At 35.8% G+C, this 24,602-nt stretch overlaps 1 protein-coding gene across 7 annotated transcripts in view; it reads left to right on the top strand.

Annotated features, from left to right (window-relative positions):
- Positions 1 to 24,602, top strand: part of COL11A1 (collagen type XI alpha 1 chain) — a 164,824-nt gene that overhangs the window by 78,677 nt on the left and 61,545 nt on the right. For all 7 annotated transcript variants that reach the window (XM_069789477.1, XM_069789480.1, XM_069789478.1 and 4 more), the window contains 13 exons: positions 280 to 333; positions 3,556 to 3,600; positions 5,209 to 5,262; positions 5,345 to 5,389; positions 8,689 to 8,742; positions 9,701 to 9,808; positions 13,353 to 13,406; positions 16,486 to 16,539; positions 18,675 to 18,719; positions 18,849 to 18,902; positions 18,998 to 19,042; positions 23,040 to 23,093; positions 23,959 to 24,012. In XM_069789477.1, coding sequence (XP_069645578.1) covers positions 280 to 333; positions 3,556 to 3,600; positions 5,209 to 5,262; positions 5,345 to 5,389; positions 8,689 to 8,742; positions 9,701 to 9,808; positions 13,353 to 13,406; positions 16,486 to 16,539; positions 18,675 to 18,719; positions 18,849 to 18,902; positions 18,998 to 19,042; positions 23,040 to 23,093; positions 23,959 to 24,012 — 720 coding nt within the window. The remainder of the gene's footprint in view (positions 1 to 279; positions 334 to 3,555; positions 3,601 to 5,208; positions 5,263 to 5,344; positions 5,390 to 8,688; positions 8,743 to 9,700; positions 9,809 to 13,352; positions 13,407 to 16,485; positions 16,540 to 18,674; positions 18,720 to 18,848; positions 18,903 to 18,997; positions 19,043 to 23,039; positions 23,094 to 23,958; positions 24,013 to 24,602) is intronic.

The raw sequence follows: 24,602 nt of genomic DNA on the forward strand, positions 1-24,602 counted from the left end.
GTATAACTACATTTTATATCCTTAGCTCTTAAAGTGAAGTGTACTGGATATGGGTGGGGAGGGGGGTTATTTTTTCTTTCCTGTTTTTTTTTTAAAAATTATTATTATTTTCTTTATAGCTACTCTACACCTGGGGTAGGTTCACCAGTTGTTTTAAAAATACTAAAAAGGTTTAGGGTAGTTTGCTGGTTTAAGGCATAATAGTGATCCTCCATCATCCTAGAAAATGATAGAATGTTCATTATTGTTCTTAAGATGTGTCTCTGTTACTGCATTTAGGGACCTCAAGGCAAGCCTGGCCTTCCCGGCCTTCCTGGTTCTGATGGGCCTCCTGTAAGTAACCAAATATTTCATCCCTTGAATGTTTAAATACTTTTATCAAGTAATAAATATTTCTGGATACTTGTGTTGCAAAAAGAAAACGGAGAGTAAAAGCACTGGTAGTCCTAGCTGGCAACAACATAAAATCCATCTAAAACCCCTGTATCATTTGAGCTGTTAAAACTAAGAGTATTACATTTTTGAAGCAGCTGCTAAAAATGGCTGTGCGCTTTTAAAATGTGGTCCCAGGTGGTGAAATGCATCTGAAACATCTGCAGGGATGTGTAAATAACCTAAATGACACACAAAGGGACAGATGCTGTTTCACTGTAGTCCTAATATGTCAGTATGGTAAAGCAAATCATCTGTAAAAATGCTCACCACTTGTTCTCTGAGGGAACATAGAATAGACTAGATCTTTCTCTGCTTCCTGACCTAAGATGCATATTACACATTTGGGCTGCTGCTTTCATTTTCTACACTGGGACAGACCTAAGCCAAGGTTTAGAATCTTGTGATTGCTAAGGAATTCAGCTTAGCTCTGAGGGTGCATTCACTCAGATGAACAGAGAGTGTAACCACCTGAGTAGCATTGTTTACACTTCAGGCATTAAACTGAAATGAAATCATTGTTCATAATGACATGCATATACACTAGTTTTCTTGCATCAAAAACATCATCTTTTTATACCATGAAGAGCCATTAGACAGTCAGTGTGTCTTCTCAGACCATCTCTCTCTTCCCCATGCCATTTTCCCTTGCAATTTTTCTTTTAGGTCAAATCTGCATTTCTTAAACCTGACCTTCAGCAGGGTTTACCTAGGATAAGAACAACAGAACAGACTGCAGCAGTTTCACTGCATAGATGCTTATATTACAAATACAGAACTGTACCCAGGGCTCTCACAATCTCTCTTTTACCCACCAAAGTGCCATTTTCAAGGAGAACGTTAAATGTGCAATGATAGTCCAGCTGGAAGTCTATGTCTTGAATCATTGTCTAAACATTTGAACTTTCCCCCTTATCCTTTTCTGCATGTTAATTTCTAAACATAAACATTATTTTAAAATTTGCATCTTGTTAAACCTTAAAAGCAGGGGGGAAATGCTGTAAGAGATAATCAGGTGTTAGCACAACTCTGTAGCTGATATACATCCCTACTGTGGTGGGTTGATCCCAGTCAGCAGCTAAGCACCTACCCCATCACTCACTCCCTCCTCCCACAGTGGGATGGGGAGAGAATCAGAAGATCAAAAGCAAGAAAACTCACTGGTTGAGGTAACAACAGCTTAATAAGTGGAGCAAAGCTATGCACACAAGCAGAGCAAAATAAAGAATTCATTCACTACTCCCAATCTGCAGGCAGATGGCTAGCCGCTTGCTGGAAAGTTGGGCTTCAGCATGCATAAGGTTTACTTGGGAAGACAAACACCATAACCGTGAATGTCCCCTCCTTCCTTCTCCTTTCCCTGAGCTTTTATTGCTGAGTATGCCATCATATGGTCTGGAATATCCCTCTGGTCAATTTGGGACAGCTGTCCCAGCTGTGTCCCCTCCCAGCTTCTTGCTCACCCCCAGCCTACTCACTGAGGGGTTAGAATGGGACAAAGAGAAAACCTCCACGCTGTACAAGCACTGCTCAGTAATAGCAAAAACACTGGTGTGTTACCAACACAGTTTTAGTCACAAATCCAAAACACAGTGCCATATGGGCTGCTATGAAGAAAATTAACTCCATCCCAGCCAGACCCAGTACACCTACCCAAAATGATCTCTCTCATGCACATGTAGATTTGTTCAGAAGAAGGGCAGGAGAGGCGGGTTAAACTAAGTCTATTCGAATTGACAAGACCTATTTACAACCACAGAATTACACTATGATTGAAGGTAGTGAGCAGTACCTTCCTGACTGCAATGAGCTTTGTAACTGCTCCCATGATATCTGTGTTAAGATCAAGTGCAAGCTCAAGACCATTTTTTCAGGAGATCAGGAAAATTCTTGCTAGCTACTTCATTTCACTTCTATGTGGGGAAATGTCCTTCTATTTTGAAGGTGAGACATTTTTAAAAGTGGTATATTATACTGGAATTAGTGGAAATCTAAAGGGATACAAATATGCTCTTTAATAGCAGTATTTTTGAAGTCATTTAATGTTATAGAGACCTCTGATACTGGATGGAGATTTAAAATTTTGTGCACAAGAAAGCATATTCTGGCAGATTAGGACTAAACAACTGACATACATATGTTTTAAAAACCAAATAACAAATATTCAATGTTAGTAAGACAAACTCTTTAAAGGAAAATTACCAATCACTGGTAAGGAAGTATCAAATACTTTTTATTTTAATCATTCTTTTAATAGAGAACATATTTTAAACTGTTTTCCAAGACCAGAAAATTGAATATAAGCTCCAGGGTTTTGTCATATAAGAGCCACATCAAAGTCATATCATATTTGACACACTGAAAACATTTTGGGATGTCAATGACACCTACACATGAATGGTTTTAGTAACTGGCTACATGATATTTGGGACCACATGCTTGGCAAAACTAGAGATTTACTGTGCTCCTCTAATAAGTCTGATGAACATAAATAGAAAAAAGATTCCTGACTGATTCACATAAGCAATAATCTTCTATTAATCTTTAGTTCATTAAATTGCCTTTAAATTTTGCAGCATTTTAGTGTAAATATTGTAAGAAAGAAAAACAATGGATCAGTTAATGTTTTGAGCGCTGCAGTATTAACATCAGTGATATAGAACAAACACTAAGACGTAAATATATTTTGTTTTAAAAGCAAGTCACAGTTTAAAACAAAGACATAGAATGTTAAAACTATATCAACCTTCTATTGGCTTTTGCAATAAATTCCATAATATTTTAAATAATTTTAGGAATGTCTTCATGCTGTAATATTAATCACCCTGCTTGCTTCAAAATCAAATTTAAGAGTGTTTTGCATGAAAAACCTCTTACTGCTGAAACATTAAAAGAAAAGGTGATCAGGATATTCCTGAAAACATGAATATTAACATAACTATTGTCCAGCTTTTCCTTTGTATTGAAAGGAAAATCTTTCCTCAAAGTTTTGTGTGTGTGTGCCCTAACACAGAAGAAGGTGATTAGTGACCTGAAATTCAAGTGTTTAAATAATTGTGGTTTTATAATACAATGTCACTACAATGAGTATTTTCCAAATCGGATACATTTCTCTTAAATCAGGGTCATCCTGGCAAAGAGGGTCAGTCTGGAGATAAAGGAGCATTGGTGAGTTTTAAAACTTTCCATTTATTTACATAGCTTTCAAGAAAACCTTTGGCAGTTCTTCAGCTTTATGACACATTTGTTTCTCGAAGAACTATTTAGGAAGATAATAGAAAACCCATCACACTTTCAAAGCCTCTGTGTGCAGACAAACATATTATATTCTAGATATTATAGAGATTCTAAATAATATAGAGATTACTCTCTTAAAGTAAAACTGATTGTGGAGTTGACAGAAAAGCAATCAATAAAAGTTGCATACATTTCATAAAAGTAACTTGCAAATAGTTTGAGTTTACAATTCCATTGTATAAAGTACCCACTAGGGTTCTTCAGAACCTCGGTTTTTCAAGATTTACAAATGCATGCATATACCTTGTATTTTTTAGGTGACCTAAAGTCAGTGGCAGTGAAAAGTAATTTCTTTATTTCTTTATGAAGATATGAAGGGTCTTGGGGCTCTTTAAAGTGTTCTGCTTGCTCAATATTGACCCTTATTTATCCAGAATATCACCCTTTATAGCACCTGAAATCAGTTTCAGTTGCAGTACTGATTTCAGTAGCAATACTAAAAGGTTGTATTCTGAATAAGTAGGATGAATGAATGAATGAATAGGACATTTCAGAAAGTACAATTCCACTGACAGCAGCATATTATTATTTGTCCAAAATGTTCTTATCTGTTAGAGGCTTGTAGATTTTATCCTGAATTCTTAAGAAAATAAAGTTTACACAGAGCATTTATGTTTTGAATGTACAGGTGTGTGACCATCTGTCAGTTTTTCCATATGTCTTTTGAATTTACTGATCAATTTCAGCCAAATTTGATTGAAAATTTTATTTCTCAGAGATGCTAACAGTCTAAAGATTTTGTGAAAAGACAGTTAGAAAGGAGAAAAAGACCTTATCAATGGACCCATTAGGAAAAGATTTTGTTATCTGTCCATCTCAGGCATAGGAGTATCAATAAAGCAGCTCAGCCTCAGACACAGATATGTATGTTTCCAGGCTTCCTTACTTCCAGTGTTTACAGAACTCAGTTTCTTTAGACACTGCCATCAGATTGCATAGTATCGAAGTTAAGCATCTTTAAAATGCTCAGCAAACCATAAATAACAGCATCCAGACACCAGTCAGTATTGATAGCACCATGAGCCATTTAGCTTTCAGGTTTGGAATCTCTTTTTTTTTTAAAGACTGTGATTTTTATTATTGTCATTATTTTAATCTCTACTTTTGACTTGCATCATCATCATAATTAACTCATAAATTTTCTCCAGTAAGACACCACTGATTTCTAATTGGCATCTTTTTGTTTGTTTGTTTGTTACATTTTCCAATTACCATTGTTTCAGATAATTTGTAATGTGGATAGTTTCCCAAATACACAAGTAGAACCAAGTTCATAATTCTATTAATAGTTTTATAGTGACATTGAAGGGTGCTTTGTGATGCCATGACTTTTCTTAGTGGCAGGCAGCCCGCTGTTATTTTGATGTCTCACACAAAACTGCTGCATTATAATGAAAGAACAAGGATTAAATTCAGAAGAGAACTGCTTGCTAACCAAGTACTGTACAAACAAAGTTTCTTTACTCCAATATATTTTAGGGCCCTCCAGGTCCTCAGGGTCCAATTGGCTATCCAGGTCCTCGTGGTGTAAAGGTAAGATTTAACTACTGGATTCCTTCCCCCATCCCTTTTTTTAATATATACATGTGGGTAATCCTTTATATTCTTTCTTTAGGGAGCTGATGGTGTCCGTGGTCTCAAGGGATCCAAAGGTGAAAAGGTAAATCTGACTCCATTTAATTCCATTCCCTTTTTCTGTGTTCGTGTTTCACTGCAGCGTCTTCTGTCTCCTTCACTGCAGTGTGTTTTCTCTTGCAGCAGTGGGTTTATTTTTGCCTTATCCTAAGGACATACCAAGCCCAATTCATAAAACAGTGACCTTCATGGTTATTTACACTGGTACAAAGTGAATATAAACCCTTCAGTTATTAGAATGGTTTTGGATCCTCTTCGCACCAGTTAAAGTAACTTCTCTCTTAGGTGCTCTTAAGGAGACAATTAGATATCCCCTCTCTTGTTAATAGATACTAGAGTGGATACTGAGAAGCTTGTGCATCAGAGAATTTTGTGGTGACATTAGTTATTTTATCTGTTTTGATAGAGCTGTAGGCTAGATTTTGTATTTTTTCTAGGTTCCAGGTATTTTTGTCCCAGATCTTTGGCTTTGCCAAAGTGATGGACAGCCCCAGTCAGATGCATATATATGAACATGAAGAAAGCTTTTACATCCACCTGATACCATTAATTATGTACCTAAAGCTCTTACTAGAGCAAAGACTAACTACTGCAATCTCTACTGACTTCTGATGGTCTGCAGTGTCTGAAACTACAGCCAGTATTGGTTTAAATTCCCACTTTCCTCAGCCCTCAGAATGAGAGACAGATAACAAACACCATCAGTCATATCACCTGACCACAGAGGTAAATTCAACCTTGTGGCTCTGATGGCTACTGTGTATATATTTGTACCTATTTCTAAAGCAGAAGACTCAGTCTTGCAAAAAAGTGTTGATTTCAGCACTAGAGATCTGTCTTTCAGGTTCAGATGCCAAGAGCTGCTGTACATTTTCAGGCTTTCCTAAACCACAGTTTGTCTAGTCTGCATACTCATTTTAGAGTTGCTCATTAGATTTAAGGTGAAAAAGAGTGTGTTTAAGACCTGTAGAGACTGGACAGTTCAAAAAACCAGCTTTTTCTTGTGCCTTATTGAGTGATTAATATCCAGCTAGGACAAAATACAGGACTCACGTATAAATAAACTTAATATATGTGTGTATCAATGAACACTGATTAGCATATTCTCCACAGTATTTCTGTGTTCCTAAAAACTGATCTCTCAGTTGCAGTAAGACACTGAACTCTACTGAATACCTCAAAATGTAACACAAAGATATTTCATAGATTGTCCTCACAGTGCTTTAAAGGTCTGTTACATAGGCCTTTTTTACTGAAATTATTCAGATGCCATTACATGGGGGAAAGCACTGTAAGAGACAGAAATAAACTGATCATTCAGGAAAGCTGCTGTAGATCTGGAATGGTCCCAGAGATAGCAGAGGAGGTCCATCTCTGCACTGACCAGTAAACGTGACTAGAACTCTTTAGCTATTTTATTTTTTGTTAACAGCAGAAGAGGAAATAGAGCATTCAGCTCTCTCCTCCTACATGGAATAAATTCAACTTCTTGTAGATCTCAATAGCTGGAACCTCACTGTGAAAGCTGAAGAAGTGTTTCAGTTCATTTGGCAGCCATTTGGTCAGTAGCTGGCACATGGTCAGTCCTTGCTGATGTGTTGCAAAGTTTTCTCATGTAATTATTACTGTCCATGGCCATAACTGAGCAACTTTTACAACTAAAGCTTTTTTCATGTATTCTGCACTCTACCTTTTTCACGTCTCTCTATATTTTAAGAAAGACCACCTTGACATTTTAATATATGCAATATAAGATGACCATATAAAGCTTAGTTTCACCATCTAGAAAACATGGGAAACCTGCTTTTAGAATGGTTTTTAGCATATTTTTTTCAATGAATCACAATGGGTTACCTCATCTTTTTTTACATGAACACATACGATTGAGAAACGATATTTGCTTGTTTGATTTTTTTTTTTGTAATTTTAATGTCTCCTCAGCTATTTTGAGCTGTTTACCACTAGTAAACCTATTTCTATCACCCTTTCTAGGGTTATTTGTTGCATGCGGTATGAGTACTTCTGAACAGTCAAAATGGCTTTAGCCTTGCAATCTGTCTCAGTTACTGAATAGGGAGAAGATAAAGCCTTTGTGGCCTCAGGAATGCAAAATGCAAACTTCTTTTTCAAAGTGAGGATGAAATATAAAACCTTTCTTGGTTTTTTTCAGCAACATGGAGCACACTATCGCTCTTTCCTGGCCTTATTGACTGTCCAAATATTACTCAGATTCTAAGTCAGCAATATTACTTCAGCAAATAAAAAAATTAACAGCATCATAGTAAAACATTTTACTATGTGCTTATTCATCACAAAGACCTTTGCTCCAGGATATAACTAAGCATCAGATAGAAATGCAGTCAATAATCTTTGTTGTCTGGATATTGGAACAGTAGATGTATGATGAGTTAGTTGAAGAAAGCAGGAACCAAAAGCTGATCAGTTATGCTAGAGCAAGTCATGAACAACTCCACTGAACAACTCTGGAGATTTCTGTTTGTTTCTGAACTAAATCATACAGGTGTAAATGAAATGTGTCTGAGTACTGTCTGCTTGTACTTCACCATGGAGACTTATTAAAATGCTCGCAGTAATTCTCTGCCAGAATTTACTAGGCAGTAAATAAGTAATTCTCACTAGGAATAACAATAATGTGCACCTGTTTTGCCACTGTATATGGATTCAATCTTAATGTCCATTGTTTTTTTTCTACTTTCTTTCAATCATGTCAGCCAATGAGAGTAGGCAGGGCTGAGTATTGCCAGACATCGAACTACTATATAGGGATGACTACTTCTTTTGGGTTATGAACATTAATATGTCTTTTTTTTTATTTTATTAAGATGTCACAACCAGCCAATTTTTTTATTCCTTTCATGGTACTATAGACACTAATTTAAAAGAAAAATTAGTTAAAAGGAAGGTTCTGCTATCAAAAAGAACAACACTGAATAAGGTAATTGAATAGATGACCTTATTAAAAAGAGTGATAATCAAAAAAAGTTTATGAATTAAGAAAGGACTTTGCAAGATAATTCATAATAAAACAGAAAGATTACATTGTCTCTAAACAGATTTTAAACAGCTTTAAACAGCTGTTATTAGGAACTTTCAGTTCATTTTGACAAAAATAATTTTGTATAGTGCACTGATATACTTTCTCTAAAATAGCAATAGCCTTGTTAGATTTTCTGGTGTCTGAAGTTCTCACTTTATCTATGCAAATTATTTTAATGTAGTGTATGTATTTTCTTATTCCATCTGCAGAAAAAAAAAATCCTCTCTGTTACTAGAATTCGTTACATGCATTTCTGCCTTTTTTAGGGTGAAGACGGTTTTCCAGGATTTAAAGGTGACATGGGCCTTAAAGGTGACCGGGTAAGCATTTATCATAGGCCATATGTTCTTAAAAAGCTTAAGTGTTATTATTTTGAAATAATCACTGAAGTGAACAAATAAATTTAAACGAAAACTTAAATAAAAACTACTAGCTTAAATTATTTCTGTTCCTTGTGCGTTCACAGATTTGAGCCAGAGATTTGGTTCTTGTGAATCAACAACGGCACAGTTATAAATGGGTAGAGAATGTCAGTCTTGGATATCCTTTTCATTAAGCTTCTTTCTAGGGAATCTCCTCTTCCAGATTCCAAGATCCCCAGTATTTGCCTGAGGAAAATTATCCAGGATTAAGACGTTTCGATTTCAACCTAGCATCTTGCAAATCTCTGCCAGAATGTTGTTTATTTAGCCCAATGGGAGCTTACTTCCTTTCATAAGAAGTGTGGAGGTTCTAAAAAAACTTATCACAAGAGGCTCCTGGCCTGTATCTGTTGCCTGTATACGTAAATAACTGTGAAGATGGTATCCATATAAGTACTTAGGTACAGACATTTTTCTTTCTATGGACTGTCAGAGTGCCTTCACAAGAATTTACAGAAGGAAGAATGAGAATACACAGTTTCCAAATGCAGCTCTCTTCAGGCAAGGCAACTGGGCTCTTACACTTTGTGACAGTAATATTCAGTGCCTAATTTATATGTATTTGCATTTAGATAATGAACATAAGCAGTGGTATTTTCCTAATTGGAAATTGGATGGGGCTTTGAGCCACCTGATGTAGTTAAAGATGTCCCTGTGCATTGCAGGGGGTTTGGAATAGATGACCTTTAAAGGTCCCTTCCAACCCAAACCATTCTATGATTATATGATTCCATGATTCTATGATTCTAATCTCTATTTACATTTACAGAAAACTTATTTTCAAGTAATTGTAGGTAGTCTCTCTAATATATGGACAAAGGCTATTGTTCCATATTTATAAGGTGGTGTATTTTAGGGAGAAATTGGTCAGCCGGGTCCACGAGGAGAAGATGGTCCAGAAGGTCCAAAAGGTCGAGCAGGTCCATCTGGGGACCCGGGCGCTGCTGGTCCAGCTGGGGAAAAGGTTAGTAGCCAGATATCAACATAAACATGTCATTGCCTCATAACATAGATGGAGCCCATGACCTTCATCACTAAAAAAACAAGCCTTTAGATCTGCAAAATCTTTAGCTACTTAACAGTAGCTTTTATGAGACACTACTACAGCAGACCACTGGAGTTCACCTTTGAACAAGTAGTGGGAATCATTATTTTGTAAGTATACAAAAAGGCATTATAGTTCTTCATCGGCACATAAGGCAGCTAAATTCTTATCCCAAATTACATGCAGTGAATGCCAGCTAAGGAAAATATGATGCAAAGAAAATAGTTGGGCACAAAGGAGGATAAAGGTGCTGCTGGAGATTGAATTAATATTCAGTCATATTATGACAAACTGTGACATGAAGATTTTTTAAACAGAAGACATATCCCTAATAAATATCCAAAATAGGGTTAGCAAAAGTGAAAGGTGCTGTTAAAAGGGAGGACTGAAGAAAAGGATGGTGACATGAAATACAGGAGAGAACAAGCACAAAGATAAGCACAAATCTCTGTAGAATCTCTGTAGAATCCTGACCTCAACAAAAAAACCCTGAGATTGATACAGAGGAGGAAAGGAGGCTGGGGAATGCCTGTGCAGGTACCATAGTTCACTGGGTGACAGCATCAGAAAAGAAATGTGATTTCAGCAGTGGCATTTTGGATAACTGGGAAAGAATGAGAAAATAAAATAAAAATTATAGTTCAGAAATGGGTATACTATATTTCACTAAAGTGAGAAGATGCTGATGAAAGTATTTCCCTTCACATTTTTTGGTGAACTGTGGCTTTAATGCTAGTTCTGCCTTGAAAAGAATAGGACAGAAGGTGCATTTTATATTTCTTTCTTAGTTTCACTGTCTTTGAAATAGGAACAGTATTTTCCAGCAACATACCATCTGACAGCATGATTAATTATTCTATCTGTCTTTTTATCTATATACAGTCTTCGAAATATACATTGAATTCTTAATGTGGTACTACTAAAAACGTAACAAGGTTCACAGCTAAGAGTTTTGCCAGGAAGAAAAAATGTATTCAGCAAACTTGGGAACAAACTCTCTTTTCATCAAAAGTTGCTACTTTTTGCAAGTACATCATTAGTAGAACTTCAGAAAGATGTTAGGGTTAAAATTTGAGCATAATGTCATTCATAAACTCTTAGAAAAGTATATATCCAAAACCATTCATTACAAAAAAAGGTTTATTCTCGGGTTTACTTCACTATTGGGAATTATTTATGAATTAATGTTCTCCACAAATTTGCAAGATACCAGCTATTAGATCATTGAATTGATTCATTAGGTCATGAATCAAAGAACATATAAAAAAAAACCCTCAAAACTATTGTCCTACATGAATGCAAGCTGAGTTCACACCAGAAAGCCAGTGTGCTCAGTTTTAACTAGATCAGCAAAAAAATCTGGTATAATAAGGGTCATATAATCTTCACCCACAATATATTTGTATTCTCCAGAAAGAACTGTATGTTTCATGGCAATGGTTGTTTTCAGTATTGCTGACCTGACAAAAATGTAAGAATATTAGGGATCTTACAAAAATTGTTATCATGATAACTGCAGAACAATTAATTGACAGACGACATCTACAAAGTAGTCCATCTTTCTCAAGTCTTTATAACCTAAGTAAAAAAACAAAGTGAACCAAACCAAGCCAAAACAAACTTTGTTTTATAGTTGTTAGTTTTTAAATATGAATTTGAGTTATTTCTAATTCTTATTCACATTGCTCAATGTGAATATAGGTTCATGTTTTCAAGCATTTCTTCTTCACTATGACATATATGGGACTCTCATGGTCTCACAAGTCCAGAATCTGAAGCCCTAAATATCAGAAGATATTTGAAAAAATTATTGGTGTTGATAACACTGTTAGCTGGGCTTGGAATTTTAGACCCAAAGTTTTCCCTTTTCTACAAATTTTTATACCTTTTCTTACCTGTTGAAAGTCAAGCATCTGTGAATATTCTGTGGATACTTGGCCAGAACAGAGTGGGTCAGCGAAGAATTCTATGATGTCGGTCCTGTGATGTTTATTTTAGTGCAAAGACTAGAATAATCTTTGTGAACTCTTAGATCTCCCCACAATATTAGGGAAGTGTCTGTAAGACCAGTTATCAATGTCCTATTCCTTTGTCATTCCTATGACTTATTTAATGCAAAGGTACTATTCTTCCATAGTAATGAAAGTACTAGAGTAGTCTCTTATTCTCTACATCCACCTGATCTTGTGATAAGAAAACTCTCTTTCCCAAGTAGGTCTAGGCCTGGATTTGCTTAGTAAAGGAAATGCTAAGTATGGTGCCAAAACAATTGAGGAACATATCAGAACAGAGCTTATAATCAAAAAAACACCTGAATCCACACTCGAAACATAGGCAACTGGGCTTGCTTAATCATAAAATTAGGGACAAAACTTTCACTGAATTTGGCAAGAATTTGATGCACTGTCATGCTGCAAAACATTTCAATCATTGTAATGCGTGCAGCTTGTTTCAGTGTGGCACATAACTGGCAGCATTATAATTATTTTCATAAATCGAAGAATTCTTCTTTAATAATGTCTCAGCCAGTCACATGCACTTACATGAATATGATAATACACAACATCTTTGTTCATGTGCTGCATTTTTTACGAATAATGTTTATTTTGGCAGATTTCCTTTCCCATACAGGTCTCTCCTTCCTCTTTTTCATTATCTAAGTTTACTGCAGAGTACCATATTATATTGTATAATCATACCTTTTTCATTGAGATCTTCTCCAAAATGTGATAGACTGGAACATAGGCAAATACACAAATTCTTCCCCAGAGTTCCCATCTTTCAAAAACTGAAACTGCTTTCCCTTGCCTTTGAAAGTAGCAAACCATCACTCATCCTCTAGAGGTCTGAAGAGTCCAACTCAATGGCATAGGGTACTGTATTTATTTTCTAGGAATGGTGAATGTCAGTGTTGGTCAGACTGTTCATCCTGTTGTCCTTTCTTAACGTAGCAAATTAGTAATATTTGTTGACAAAACTGTTGTCAGCAAATAGTCAGTTGGGTATGATGTGTCATAGTCTCAAACAGTTTAGAACTATTCAGGAAAATAATTGATTCTTCAAATGCTTGTCAATGAAGAATCTGTGGAAAACAAAGTAGGCATCACACAGTATAAATTAGAAACTATTTCTTCTCACTTAAACCCATTAACACCCTGATTTCTTAGAGAATATTAATAGTTTAATGACCTCAGCCCCACATCAGTACACAGCACTTCATGGGGAAAAATAGAAGACACTGAGGTATTGGCTTTGCTGAACTCATTCTTTAGAGTGGGATTTTTATTCAAGTTTGGGGAACTAAGCCCACTGGTGATTAATAGTAAAAATGAGAAATTGATTTAATTGAATATTATATTCCATGAAGTATCATCACTAAGTTGTGGAAAAAGTGTTTTCTATAAAAGTTTGCTGAACCACTAAGGAGGATAAAATAAAATTTAACACTGCCTTCTTATTGCAGGGTAAGCTTGGTGTACCTGGATTGCCAGGATATCCAGGAAGACAAGGCCCGAAGGTGAGCTGTAAATGAGCTGTATATCTTGTGCTTTGACATTAGTCGCAATGGCAGTTATTTTATTAGTGTGTTTGGGGAAGCAGAGTGTGGGCATCAAAGCAAGGTCCATTTTTCACTTTTTCTTTCTTGACAATCATGTTCTGAAGTAAAATCTTTAAAAACGTTGGATTCCCTAAGGCAGGCTCTTTAAGGAGCACTGTCTTTCCTATTCTTAACTATACTGCCCTCAAACCTTTGCCATCCTCTCATGAGTTGTGTTTTCATGCAAGCAGCAGACTGCCATTTGAAAACAAAGGAACTGCTGATATGCTTGAAAGACAATGAGCACTATATTGACTGCTAAATGGATGCTGATAGTGATGGGAATTTTCCATGTGGTACGAGGATTCCATTTGTGTCATTACTGCTTCTTCCATAGAATAAGCCATATTTCTTTGAAACATATAATTTACAATTGTCATCATGTTTTCCTTTTGCTTCTGTTAAGACAAACCTGACAAAACCCAACCCTTAGTTGATTTATGTGCCTACATCTATCCTTCAGTTAATATTTATGTTTTGATTGCAAAGAAAACCATATAGGTGGCTTCCGGTTTAAGTGAAGGGTTATGTTTTCAAAACATTTTTATGAAACTTATTTTTAAAAAGGCCATCCAAACACAGCTTTAGGAAATGGGCACACTAAATTAATTGCAAGTTCTCTTTTCTGAGATTAGCAAGAAAGAAAAATAATTTTACAGACATTTCCCAGTGTAGAGGAGGCCATTAGGGAGACATTGCATCTCCAGACTGTCTCAAAGATGAGTCATCTAGGGAAATTTCACAAGTAAAAGAATCCCTTACCCCTTCTACACAAATGAACAATCAACCTGCAGTAAAATCCTCAACTTTGCTCTACTTTGAGATCTATTTTTATTTTCAAATTTGAAATTATGCTTTTTTTGGAAGAAATAAAACTTCCTGGCTGGCTAAGCAAAGTGTTTTTCTGACTCTGGCCTATACTTTGGCCCTTTTCAGTCAAGTGAATGAACTATCCGAAGAATGCTTATTCATTGAACACTCTGTGTTAGTGAAAAATATCAAAACCGTCTCTGGAAAGTATGCATGAAAACTATTCACCTTGAGAGACATGGGGTTTTGCTTCTGTTTCTTAACTCATATGTCTGAGATTTCAGTCTCTCTTTTTGTTCTCCTTTAGAACTGTCTTTTGAAAAGTCTAAGATCAAAGAGGTCTTACAATATTCAGTTCTAAGAACAAAAATGATGTAACACTTCAAATAAAAGTTGATTCTTTTTTCAGCAAAGACTTGATCAAGAATTTCATTACATTAAATTTTTATCATACTAAAATTGAAAATAGTTCTCAAGCTGCATTCACTGTTTGCCCTTCTAATTTGTTGCTTAAACTTCCAAGAAAGAGTGATGACAGCTACAATACATCAACTCACTATAGACTTGTTTTGAATTCACAGTCCAGTTCAAATTAACATAAGGGAGGGAGAAAAAAAAGAAGCAGCAGAAAAACATATTAGCTGTGTAAAGCAAATAAGAAATCTTTTGCCACTATTGTCAAGAAGGTTCACAGCATTCTTTTTGTTGTTGCTTACTTGCTTTTCATTATTTTTCTTCTAAGAATTGTTCTCAGAGTACTGCCATTATCTGATAATTTTCACCATGTTTTTTAATCCTGTTCAGTCCCTCTTGATTAACACAATTGCAAAAAGTACCGTATATACAAGATACTTACAACCAAGTCATGCCTATTAATACCCAATCATTAGAGATTGTTTTTTCCTCTGGCCTTTTAATTATGAAGAACATGCTCGGGCTTCAAAGAGTAGAATTTTCACAGTTTTATTCACATTTTAAGTTATAACTGGTGAAGAATTTAAAAGGAATTAAAAAAGAAAGGAACAAAGGAAGAAAGAAAAGAAAATCTCTTACTTTTCTCCCACCAGTGAATATCAGTCAGGGTTTCATTAGAATCAGTGTCAGTGAACTTATACTGCCCCTAAGTCATTAATGGATAATTGGAATGATTGTGTAAAACAAGAATCATTAAAGGGAAAACATAAGTAAGAACAAGACAAAAAAAGGAAAAAATACTTATTGACTTTTCAAAAAAGAGCACGAAGAAATTCTATTTTAAGTTTTTGTTATATGCTTTTTATTTGCCACTAAAATACTAATAGCAAGCTGCACAGATAGAGATGCATTATCACAGCAGGGAGTCTTGCCAGTGGTTTTATTGGCTGACCAAACCAAACACTGCTTTGATTTTCATCTCCAGACACTTAAAAGTATATTTTATTAAGTCTGTCACCTCTTTGACCCCAAGTCCCTTATGACAAATTAACACCTTCACAGGTAACAAGTCTGCTGTCCCTCTGGACCTATATACCAGAAATAAAGAAAATAGTACCGTTCAGAATAGACTGGGCAGTTAGCAGAAGGAAAGGGGAGAAAAAAGGAGAAAAGAAAGTTGCCTGGAAGTGGTTTTAAGTCAGATAATCTCCTCATAAATTCTGCTTATGAGATTAGCATATAAGCACATGTACGAATTGCATGTATCAGTTAAATTAAACTGGCCAGTGGTCAGCTTACAGTCAATAAAGCACCTGAAGTAATTTACAGCTCAGTAAAGTAAGTAGAGGACCACAACACTGTTCAGATGTGGCAATACCTCACAATTATTTTGAATGAAGTTATTTTGTAAAAGAATTATTATACTGTGTGCTAACAAGGCCTTGTTTGTTCCTCTTCATTATGAAACAGTTGTTTCTACTGGGCTGTTACTGATAATTTCTTTCCTACTTTTCAAAATGGTGCAGATTTAATGAATACTTTAATAAAACAACAAATAATGTCCATTCTATACATTGATTTTTTTAATGCATTCTGGACTTGAGGAATTATGGTAAGTTAATTTACAGCTGTTCATCAGAGCTGTCATGCTTGCAAGTTTGACGTGTACAATGTACATGACTTTGGAGGTGTGCTTTACATCTAAATTAAATGTTGACTATACTACTGCTTTGCTATTGATATTCTCTGATATTTGCATTGATTTCTTACATAGGGATCAACTGGTTTCCCAGGATTTCCAGGTGCCAATGGAGAGAAAGGTGCAAGGGTATGATAATTCATGCTTGCATGACACTCAATTAAGTTTTGGAACTCAGTGCTATGGGAAGTCACTGAAACCTAAGGATACAAGCTACTATCTAAAGAACTATAAAAACTGGCTTTTCACACTTAAAATGAACCTCTACAATTATGTAAAACAGGGCATACTGAGACACTAGTTCTCATTCTTTAAGGTATTAATCTAAATATACAGGAACTTGGACACTTTTTCACTGTGTATGCTAACATAATTATATATTTGAAAAAGAGAAAAGAAACCACCTTTGATGAAGCATATTTTTTGACAGTATAGCTGAGTGGGTTGGCAAGGACTATTTTCCTGTATCCCATGAATTACCCTGCTACCATGCAATTTACCCTCAAGGAAATTCAACTTGTATTTCATAAGTATTCTGATTTGCCACAAGCTTTTTCATAGGCTGAGCTTCGAAAATGCAAAATATATCAGACAAGATGAAGAACATGTACTATTACATACATTAAAAAATAGATGTAAAATGACAGGTTTTGCTGCTTTGTTTACTTGAAGGAGGTGAGGGAAAATCTGTTATGCATATTCTTCAAACTATAAAAATGAAACATAGGTTAGAAAGAAGGTCACTGTGCTGTTATCTCTAAAGCTCAATTGAACATAGCAGAACGTGTTGTTAGAAAGATGATGAAATTAAGAGCATGAGTCTGAATTCATAGATGATAGCAACGTAAAGTCAAACTGAAGTAATGTATATCATTGTTCTTAAGAATCCATTTTAATTTGCAGCATGAAAACAAGCAGAAATTCATGATTTTAGGATGAAATATATGAAATCCAATTGCATTTGTGTTGCTTATGTATGATTTAAATTGTTCTTGTATTATTTTAGCTAAGATAAAGTACGTTGTTATGGACAGACACAAGCAATAAGACAATGTTCAGTTCATCCTTGTTGGGAAAAATGAGACATGACTGCTAATAAAGATGTCAGATTAAAAAAACCAAGCAAAATGATAACACTGAAGAGCAGACTTAAAATTATGAAAATCTAATTCTATCGATCCATTATTAGGCCTTCATAAAGCTTTCAATTCAGCTAGAGTACTAACCACATAATTAATACCATCAAACTGCATGTATACTTAAGTATTATGCTGATCATCAATCAGACAATAACTGCTAGTTTTATAATGTGAATCAGGTATTATTATTAATCTTGCCTAAAGGGATATCATTGTGTTTTCTGCTACGTCGCATACTGGTACTAGAAAAGACAGTCATTGTCCCTGAGAAGTTCACAAGCTGTGTAGCATTTTAAGAACAACACATAATTTTTTTTGATAAGTGAAATAAAATTAACATTAAAAAAAAGACACAAGAAAACCCTCAAGAAAACAGGTGTGTGCATTTAATTGGTTTCCAATGAAAGCAAGCCTTACGCTAAAAAATCTCTGCTGATATCTGTTGCTGTTGTGTTTACCTCAGAGATTAGAAAGTACCAGTCATTGGGTTTCTTTTTCTACTCTCTTGAATTTTAAGCTTCTTTGTATTAGAATGCAATACTAATGCAGAGTCTAAGGAAAGAAATCTGTTGAGTATGATTAGGAGATATATTGAAGAAAAAAATTAAGGGCTAGTATTCTGGCAAGTTCTGTATCTCTGTGCAAGTGTGCAGAATCCTGCTAGGTACTACAGTCCCTATTTCTGTTATAAAAAAAAGAGAGGCTTGCCCTTTCTTTTCTCTGTTAACCTGTGGAACTGTCCATAGGAACCTGGGGACTTTTTCTTCAAGGCTATTATTACATTGGAAAAGATGCCAAGTCCTTTAAACTACTGCAGAGGGACTCTGCTTGTTGTGCAACTTCTTCACTACTATTTTAACGTAGTTTAAGATGTTCTAATGCCTGTGACAGAATCTGACTCTGAGGCAAATTTAGTGCATTTAGCTAGAAGTCCCAGTGAACTCAGAAAGATAATCAATTTTATCAAGGACCATGATTCTGTAAATTTAAATGCAAAGTAGATACTTAAAGATAAAATAACATTTAAACTTAAGGGGGTTGCGTTCTGCCTCCAGTTCAGTAAAAAACCTTTATCTCACAAATACAGTGTCTGCTAAGATGATTTCTGTGAACTTTTCTCTACAGGGATTACATGGCAAACCAGGCCCCAGAGGGCAGCGAGGACCAACAGTATGTACTTTTGCTTTGCAGTTTAGAGGCTTTCCTAGATTAATTACCTCCACTATACTGTGAAGAATTATTCAGTTTTATTATAGTATCCAATAATTATCATCAAGTGCATCTATGTTAAATTGACAGGGTCCAAGAGGCTCAAGAGGTCCCAGAGGTCCCACTGGCAAACCAGGTCCAAAGGTAATTGTCAAGCACACTGTATAGATTGGCTGCAGGCTGTTTCTTTTAAATAAAATAGAGGTCTAATCTTTGAACTTGTTGTCTTCCCTTTCTAGGGTACTGCAGGCAATGATGGTCCTCCTGGCCCACCAGGTGAAAGGGTATGTGAATGCTATTTATGTAATGTTGTTTTTCCCACTATGTAGGAGTGTGATTTGAGGGTGGGAGGGTTGTTTTATTTTTAGTTCTCCCTCTCATGTCTTTGCCCTTCTTTGTCCAGAGTAACCAGAATGAACAAAACCTCAATTCCAGTGATGCTTTTCACAAAGTTATGAATGGAGTAGCTGAAGTTTGCAGAAAGCTTCTCCGATCTGTAGCTCAGTTCTGTGCATAAAGAACACAAAGAATACATACACACTTTGTATTATATCCATGCGCTTTGTATATATCCGTGTAAATTACTGTGTAAATTACAGTTGTACTTACCAGCTTATGCTCTTAAGAATTCCCCATTTACTGCAGCTTACTGCTTGTTTATTGGATTTGCAAATCAGTCAAGTCACCTTCAGAAGCTTCTTTGTTGAAGCAGCTGATTTTTTTCATTCTGATCAGCTTCAACCTTTCTGCATGATTGAGAAATCCTATTGTGCTTGCTAAAATAAAATTTTCTGCTTGCTATTATCTTACCAATCAATACACAAATCCAATATACATTCAGTCCATTACACAGCAGTATATAGAAAAACAATATTAATAAATCAGATTTGTAATAGCAGCACTTGAAAACCAACTCAGATAGTTTAAGCGGACATGCTCTCTGCCAAAGTATTTTTGCAAAGCTTAGGAAACTTTTCTTTTGTAGTCATATTTCATTAAACTGCAAACCTTTTTCATGTAGAGAATCTATAAATCCTTTCCCAGTACCCACCCCCAAGTCCCAGTGATCTCCAGAAGTCTTACTCTTCAGGAGGGAGCTCCCTCTGCATTTTCCCCTGCTCCATAATGTTGCTTTGTTACACTATTTCCTTCCTGAATACATGCACACTTGGTGTAACAATCCTGGCAGAACAACAGCAAACTGGTTTTGCTGGAATGACTAAGCAAACTGAAAAAGAAAAAGGCCATAGGATCAGACCACATGGTTTGATTGAGTTGATTACTGGAGATAAGGACATCCATAAAGCTAATAACAAGAGCATAGCGTGAGTGTGTTCTAGAAATCTCAAATTTTCAGTTTGTGTGTCTGCAGAAATCAATTAAGGTTAATTTTGTTTGGTTTATCCTTAGCAGTTGCAAGTACCGTATTAATAACCATCTGTCTCCTATAAACATGCAAAGGAATGCACATACCTGCATATCTAATGTGACATTTTTCGGCTTAAGAAAAGGCTTCCTTTCCTTTTGACTGAAAGTCATTAAAGCATATGCCAAAAAAATTACTATCAACTACACTGGAAACAAAAGGTTTAGTTTACTAAAAACCTTTCATACACATCATTTTAGCTCTTTCATTCCTGAAGCAGAATATTACTTAACTTTCCAAGAGACTGGTTAGTGGAGCAGGAGAGTGGTTCTTGCAGTAAAGAGGAGAAGTAGGATAGAACAGAGGGAAAGTTGAGGACTGGAGGACTAGACTGTAGCCAGTACGTATGGAAGGCAGCACTCCAAGGAAGGCTGCAGTAAGAAGTTGGAAGTACCTTAATATCAAGCAAAAGACAATGTACTAAGTGGAACATGGACAGCAGGAATAAGTGGAAAGTTTGAGTGAAACAGGAATGACATGGCAAGTAAGAGAGACACAGGGGCAGGAAGCTGGGATTCAAGAGAGGAATGAGTTAACTAGGATGTTGGATGTAAAGAACTAGGCATAGTCCAAGAAAGGAACTGTAGGTTGTTTTACACCGAGGAGGAACATCAGAGGCAGACTCGCAAAAGTTGAATAGCAGAGCCTCGTGAAGGAGGAGTTTGCTGGCAGCTCCAAGAGGTTACGAGGAAGAGAAGCTGTGGGGGGCTGAAAACAATGAGCAGATCAATCCAAGATGAAGGCATCCCTGGAGAGAAATTGATTAGAGCAAAGAAATGAAGAATCGCAGAGCACCACATCTCATATTACTTGTGTAATATAAGTGTGAGGTATCTATTTGCTTCCCAATAGGGGTGAATGTCAGTCAAAAAATAAAACTGTCATTTCTACTCCGTTGAGACTTTTTCAGGTACCAGACATGCAAACATTAAATAATCTGTCCTGTGTAGCTACTGTTAAAATGAAATTTAATGACAAAAAGAAAATGTAATTTTGATAACATGCTGCTAGTATTCTAGTGCTTTTTCTCACAATCCATCAGTCCAGTGCCTTAAAATCTGCAAGCCATATCGTGAATAAAAAAAATGAATATCTTCTTTCCTTAAAAAGCCTCAAGACATGAGGATTAAAGTACAGTGGGAATTTATGAGAAAGAAGGTGCAACTAACAGTAAAGCTTTGAGTTGTGCTCTTATAACCCATTTCCTGAGAGGGCCCAATTTCTTTCATATATTTTGTACAGTAGCTGAGTCAATTTTAATAGTTTTCCTCTGTAAAGCTCCTTCATTTTTTTGGAGACTTTATGCTTTATGTTATACCCAGAAGCAAATGAGGAAAGGTCATTTGTTGACAGAGACAGCAGAATTAAAAAAAACCTAAATCCTTATATGGAACATATTCGTGTGTTATGGAGGTTTCAGAGATAACCTCACACCTGTTTTGGAAAAGAAAATAAAAATGACGGATAGTGCAGTAAGATCACAAAGATTTCTTCCTTTGCCTAGCACTTCTTAGTTGACTCAGATTTAGTATTACAGTATAACCAAGGTCTACTCTGGAATAAGAGTCACTTAAGGGCATATTCTCCCAGGCTGTGCACAAGGGATCCTCTCCCACAGCTACATTTGCACACTGCTTTGCCTACTGCAGGAGGCAGCCATGCTCTGGAAGTGAGCCTGGGCTCTATTGAATGAGGCTTATGGAACTTGGAAGCAGTTGGTACTTTGTCAGAGGAGCAAAGGGGTAGCTTAATTTGGGAGATATGGCCTCCTGCTTCAAGTCTTTCACATCAAACCAACATTTCTAACATATTTTGACAGCTGATGTCTCAGCAAAACTACACATCATATACCAAGTAGAATAGGATAAAGTCTTGCGCTATATGACTAGGGTACATGGCTCTGCTATGGGACCATGTAGAATAAATAAGGTTTTTCAGGTTGCTACTCTTTGACTTAGCACACTAAAAACTAAACGGGACAAATTCTTTTAATAAGCTGACGTAGTCAGCATATCAGCAATAAATTTTAAAAGCTGGCCCCTGTTTTATTTGGTGACAACTTTAGAAACAGTCATGTAAGCTAGTACTTTGTGTAAATGTCTATGTGTACAGATGCATGTGGACATACATATATGTACACATGTATATGTATATATTTGTACATGTACATGCACAATGCACTAACTCACATGATCATCTAACTAAATTTGTAAAACCGTTCTGCATGAAAATTTTCTCTCTCCATATATATGTGTATGTACAGAGCTATATAAATAAAATGTTCATGCATCATGGGGTTTTTTACAGCTATCTCAACTATTTTACATGATAGCAAGAATGTTGTATTGAGTCCCTGGTAACTCTGGAAAACTTAGTCTATTTGGAAGTTTGTACTGTTGTACTGGCTTGAAATATTGTCAGAGTGTAAGAACTACCAAAGATGAATGTTGGACTGAAAGTTAAAAAGACCACCAGACTATTAATTAATTCCTATGTTTTATGCAACATAGAAAACAATGTTTCTTACTCACAGTTAATTCCTACTTTATTATGCGCAGTTTCAGGGGTCAGACACAGACATACTTTATATAAATAGTTTTTCTTTTTTCTTACTGCATTCCGACACAGGCAGTATTGCTTTCAGGAAATCCCCTCCAATGTCTATGCATGTGAATTGTTACTACCAATATTTATGGTAGTGGAGCTGAGGCTTTATACTTATAAGCAGACATTATCTACAGAGTTCATATATTTTATAACTGAAGCTCATATATTTTATAATTGAAACAAACTTTTCAGTCCAGTGTCATGGCAGTTAGAGTAAAATTTTACTTGTTTGGTTGCCTTTATACTAGGGACCACAAGGGCCTCAGGGACCTGTCGGATTCCCCGGACCAAAGGGACCTCCAGTAAGTATCTTTTTAATTAAGTATGTGCAACAACAGGAATGTTTTTTTTTCATAAAGTGTTTCTGAAAAAAATATTTAAAGATTTATTTAAGGGATGGATTACAAATATGCTTATTGAGCTTCAAGGCTAAGACAAGAACTCACATATTTGAAATGATCATTGCTGCAGCTCATATGACATTCAGCGTAATATACTAAACTGCAAATTTTCTAGTATGCTGATTGAAATGTCCAGTGACAGACTGAGTTTAGGCAAAATATTATTTTGCTGGTGTATATTTTCCTTTAACAGCTGATTCATTGAGGAAAAAATTCAGAGGAAGGAGACATTAATAGCAGAAATGTATAGAAGTAATAGCACATTTGAGCTGCAGCCTGAACTAGTTATACTGGTCTTCCAGTGTGTTTCTGCTCATGTGGAGGAAGTACAAAAGCATCAAACCACCTGTGATTTTTTTCACCCATGCGTTTGTTATTTTTGTTTCCAATGCCAAAACCTGAAATTTCATCAAGTACTCCTGTAATGTTTAGTTTTGTGTTAACTGAGTCATTAAGCAAAGAAAAATGGAAGGTAAGTATAGGGACTTTCCATGATTTCTGAATTTACAGAAATCCATTTTGAACATGAATGCACTTAACAACCTAACAGTCACTCTCCAAGCAATTGCTAATACACACCAGGGAGGACCCCAAGGAAAATGTATTTTTATAATCATAGTTAGCTGATATAGGAGCATTTAAGCTGTACTGAATACTGGTCTAGAAAAAACAAAGAGATCACAGATTCTTACAGCTAACGGCACACCTTTTTTCAGAACTAAGGATGGCTAAGAAATGTTTTCATTTATGTATTTTACAATTTCAGGGGCCACCTGGAAAAGATGGCTTGCCTGGGCACCCAGGACAGCGGGGTGAGACTGTAAGTAAATGTACTCTATTATGTTAGTGTTGTAAACCTCCAAATGTCATGGTTGTGTGATCAAAACTAAAGAAATAGAGACAACAGAGAAAAGGGGAAGAGGCTGGGATGAAGAGGTTATATAACTGTAGTTTTCTTATGGTTGGTAGGGTAGGCATGAGAAAGCTTTGTTTTGTTTCCATGCTACGAGAGTGAGGTTATTCTTTGCTATGCCTGGTTAGTAACATCACAATGAGCTTAAATAGTCAATAGAAGTAACAGAAATTAATACTCAGATCTCAATTTTAATAAAGATTTGTCACACAATTACTCTATGGTTCTTTTCTCACTGAATGCCATGTAACATAGATAACAATAAAAAGTCTTATTAATGGTAAGCAGCTAGGAAACTCAAAAGCCAACGCCTTTGGAAAGTAGGATCAGGAATGATTCAACCTGTGAAAAAAACTTTAACTTTTGAAACTATATCCTATGTAATCCTCCCAAGAATCACAATGAGTTAATTCTGGCAGCAAAATGAAGAAATTAACATGTAACAGTTTTAATGGAATTATTTAAAAAACCTCTCTACTTCTGTAGTGCCAAAACCT

The sequence above is a fragment of the Haliaeetus albicilla genome, chromosome 8 (assembly GCF_947461875.1).
Source record: "Haliaeetus albicilla chromosome 8, bHalAlb1.1, whole genome shotgun sequence".
Classification (NCBI taxonomy): Eukaryota; Metazoa; Chordata; class Aves; order Accipitriformes; family Accipitridae; genus Haliaeetus; species Haliaeetus albicilla.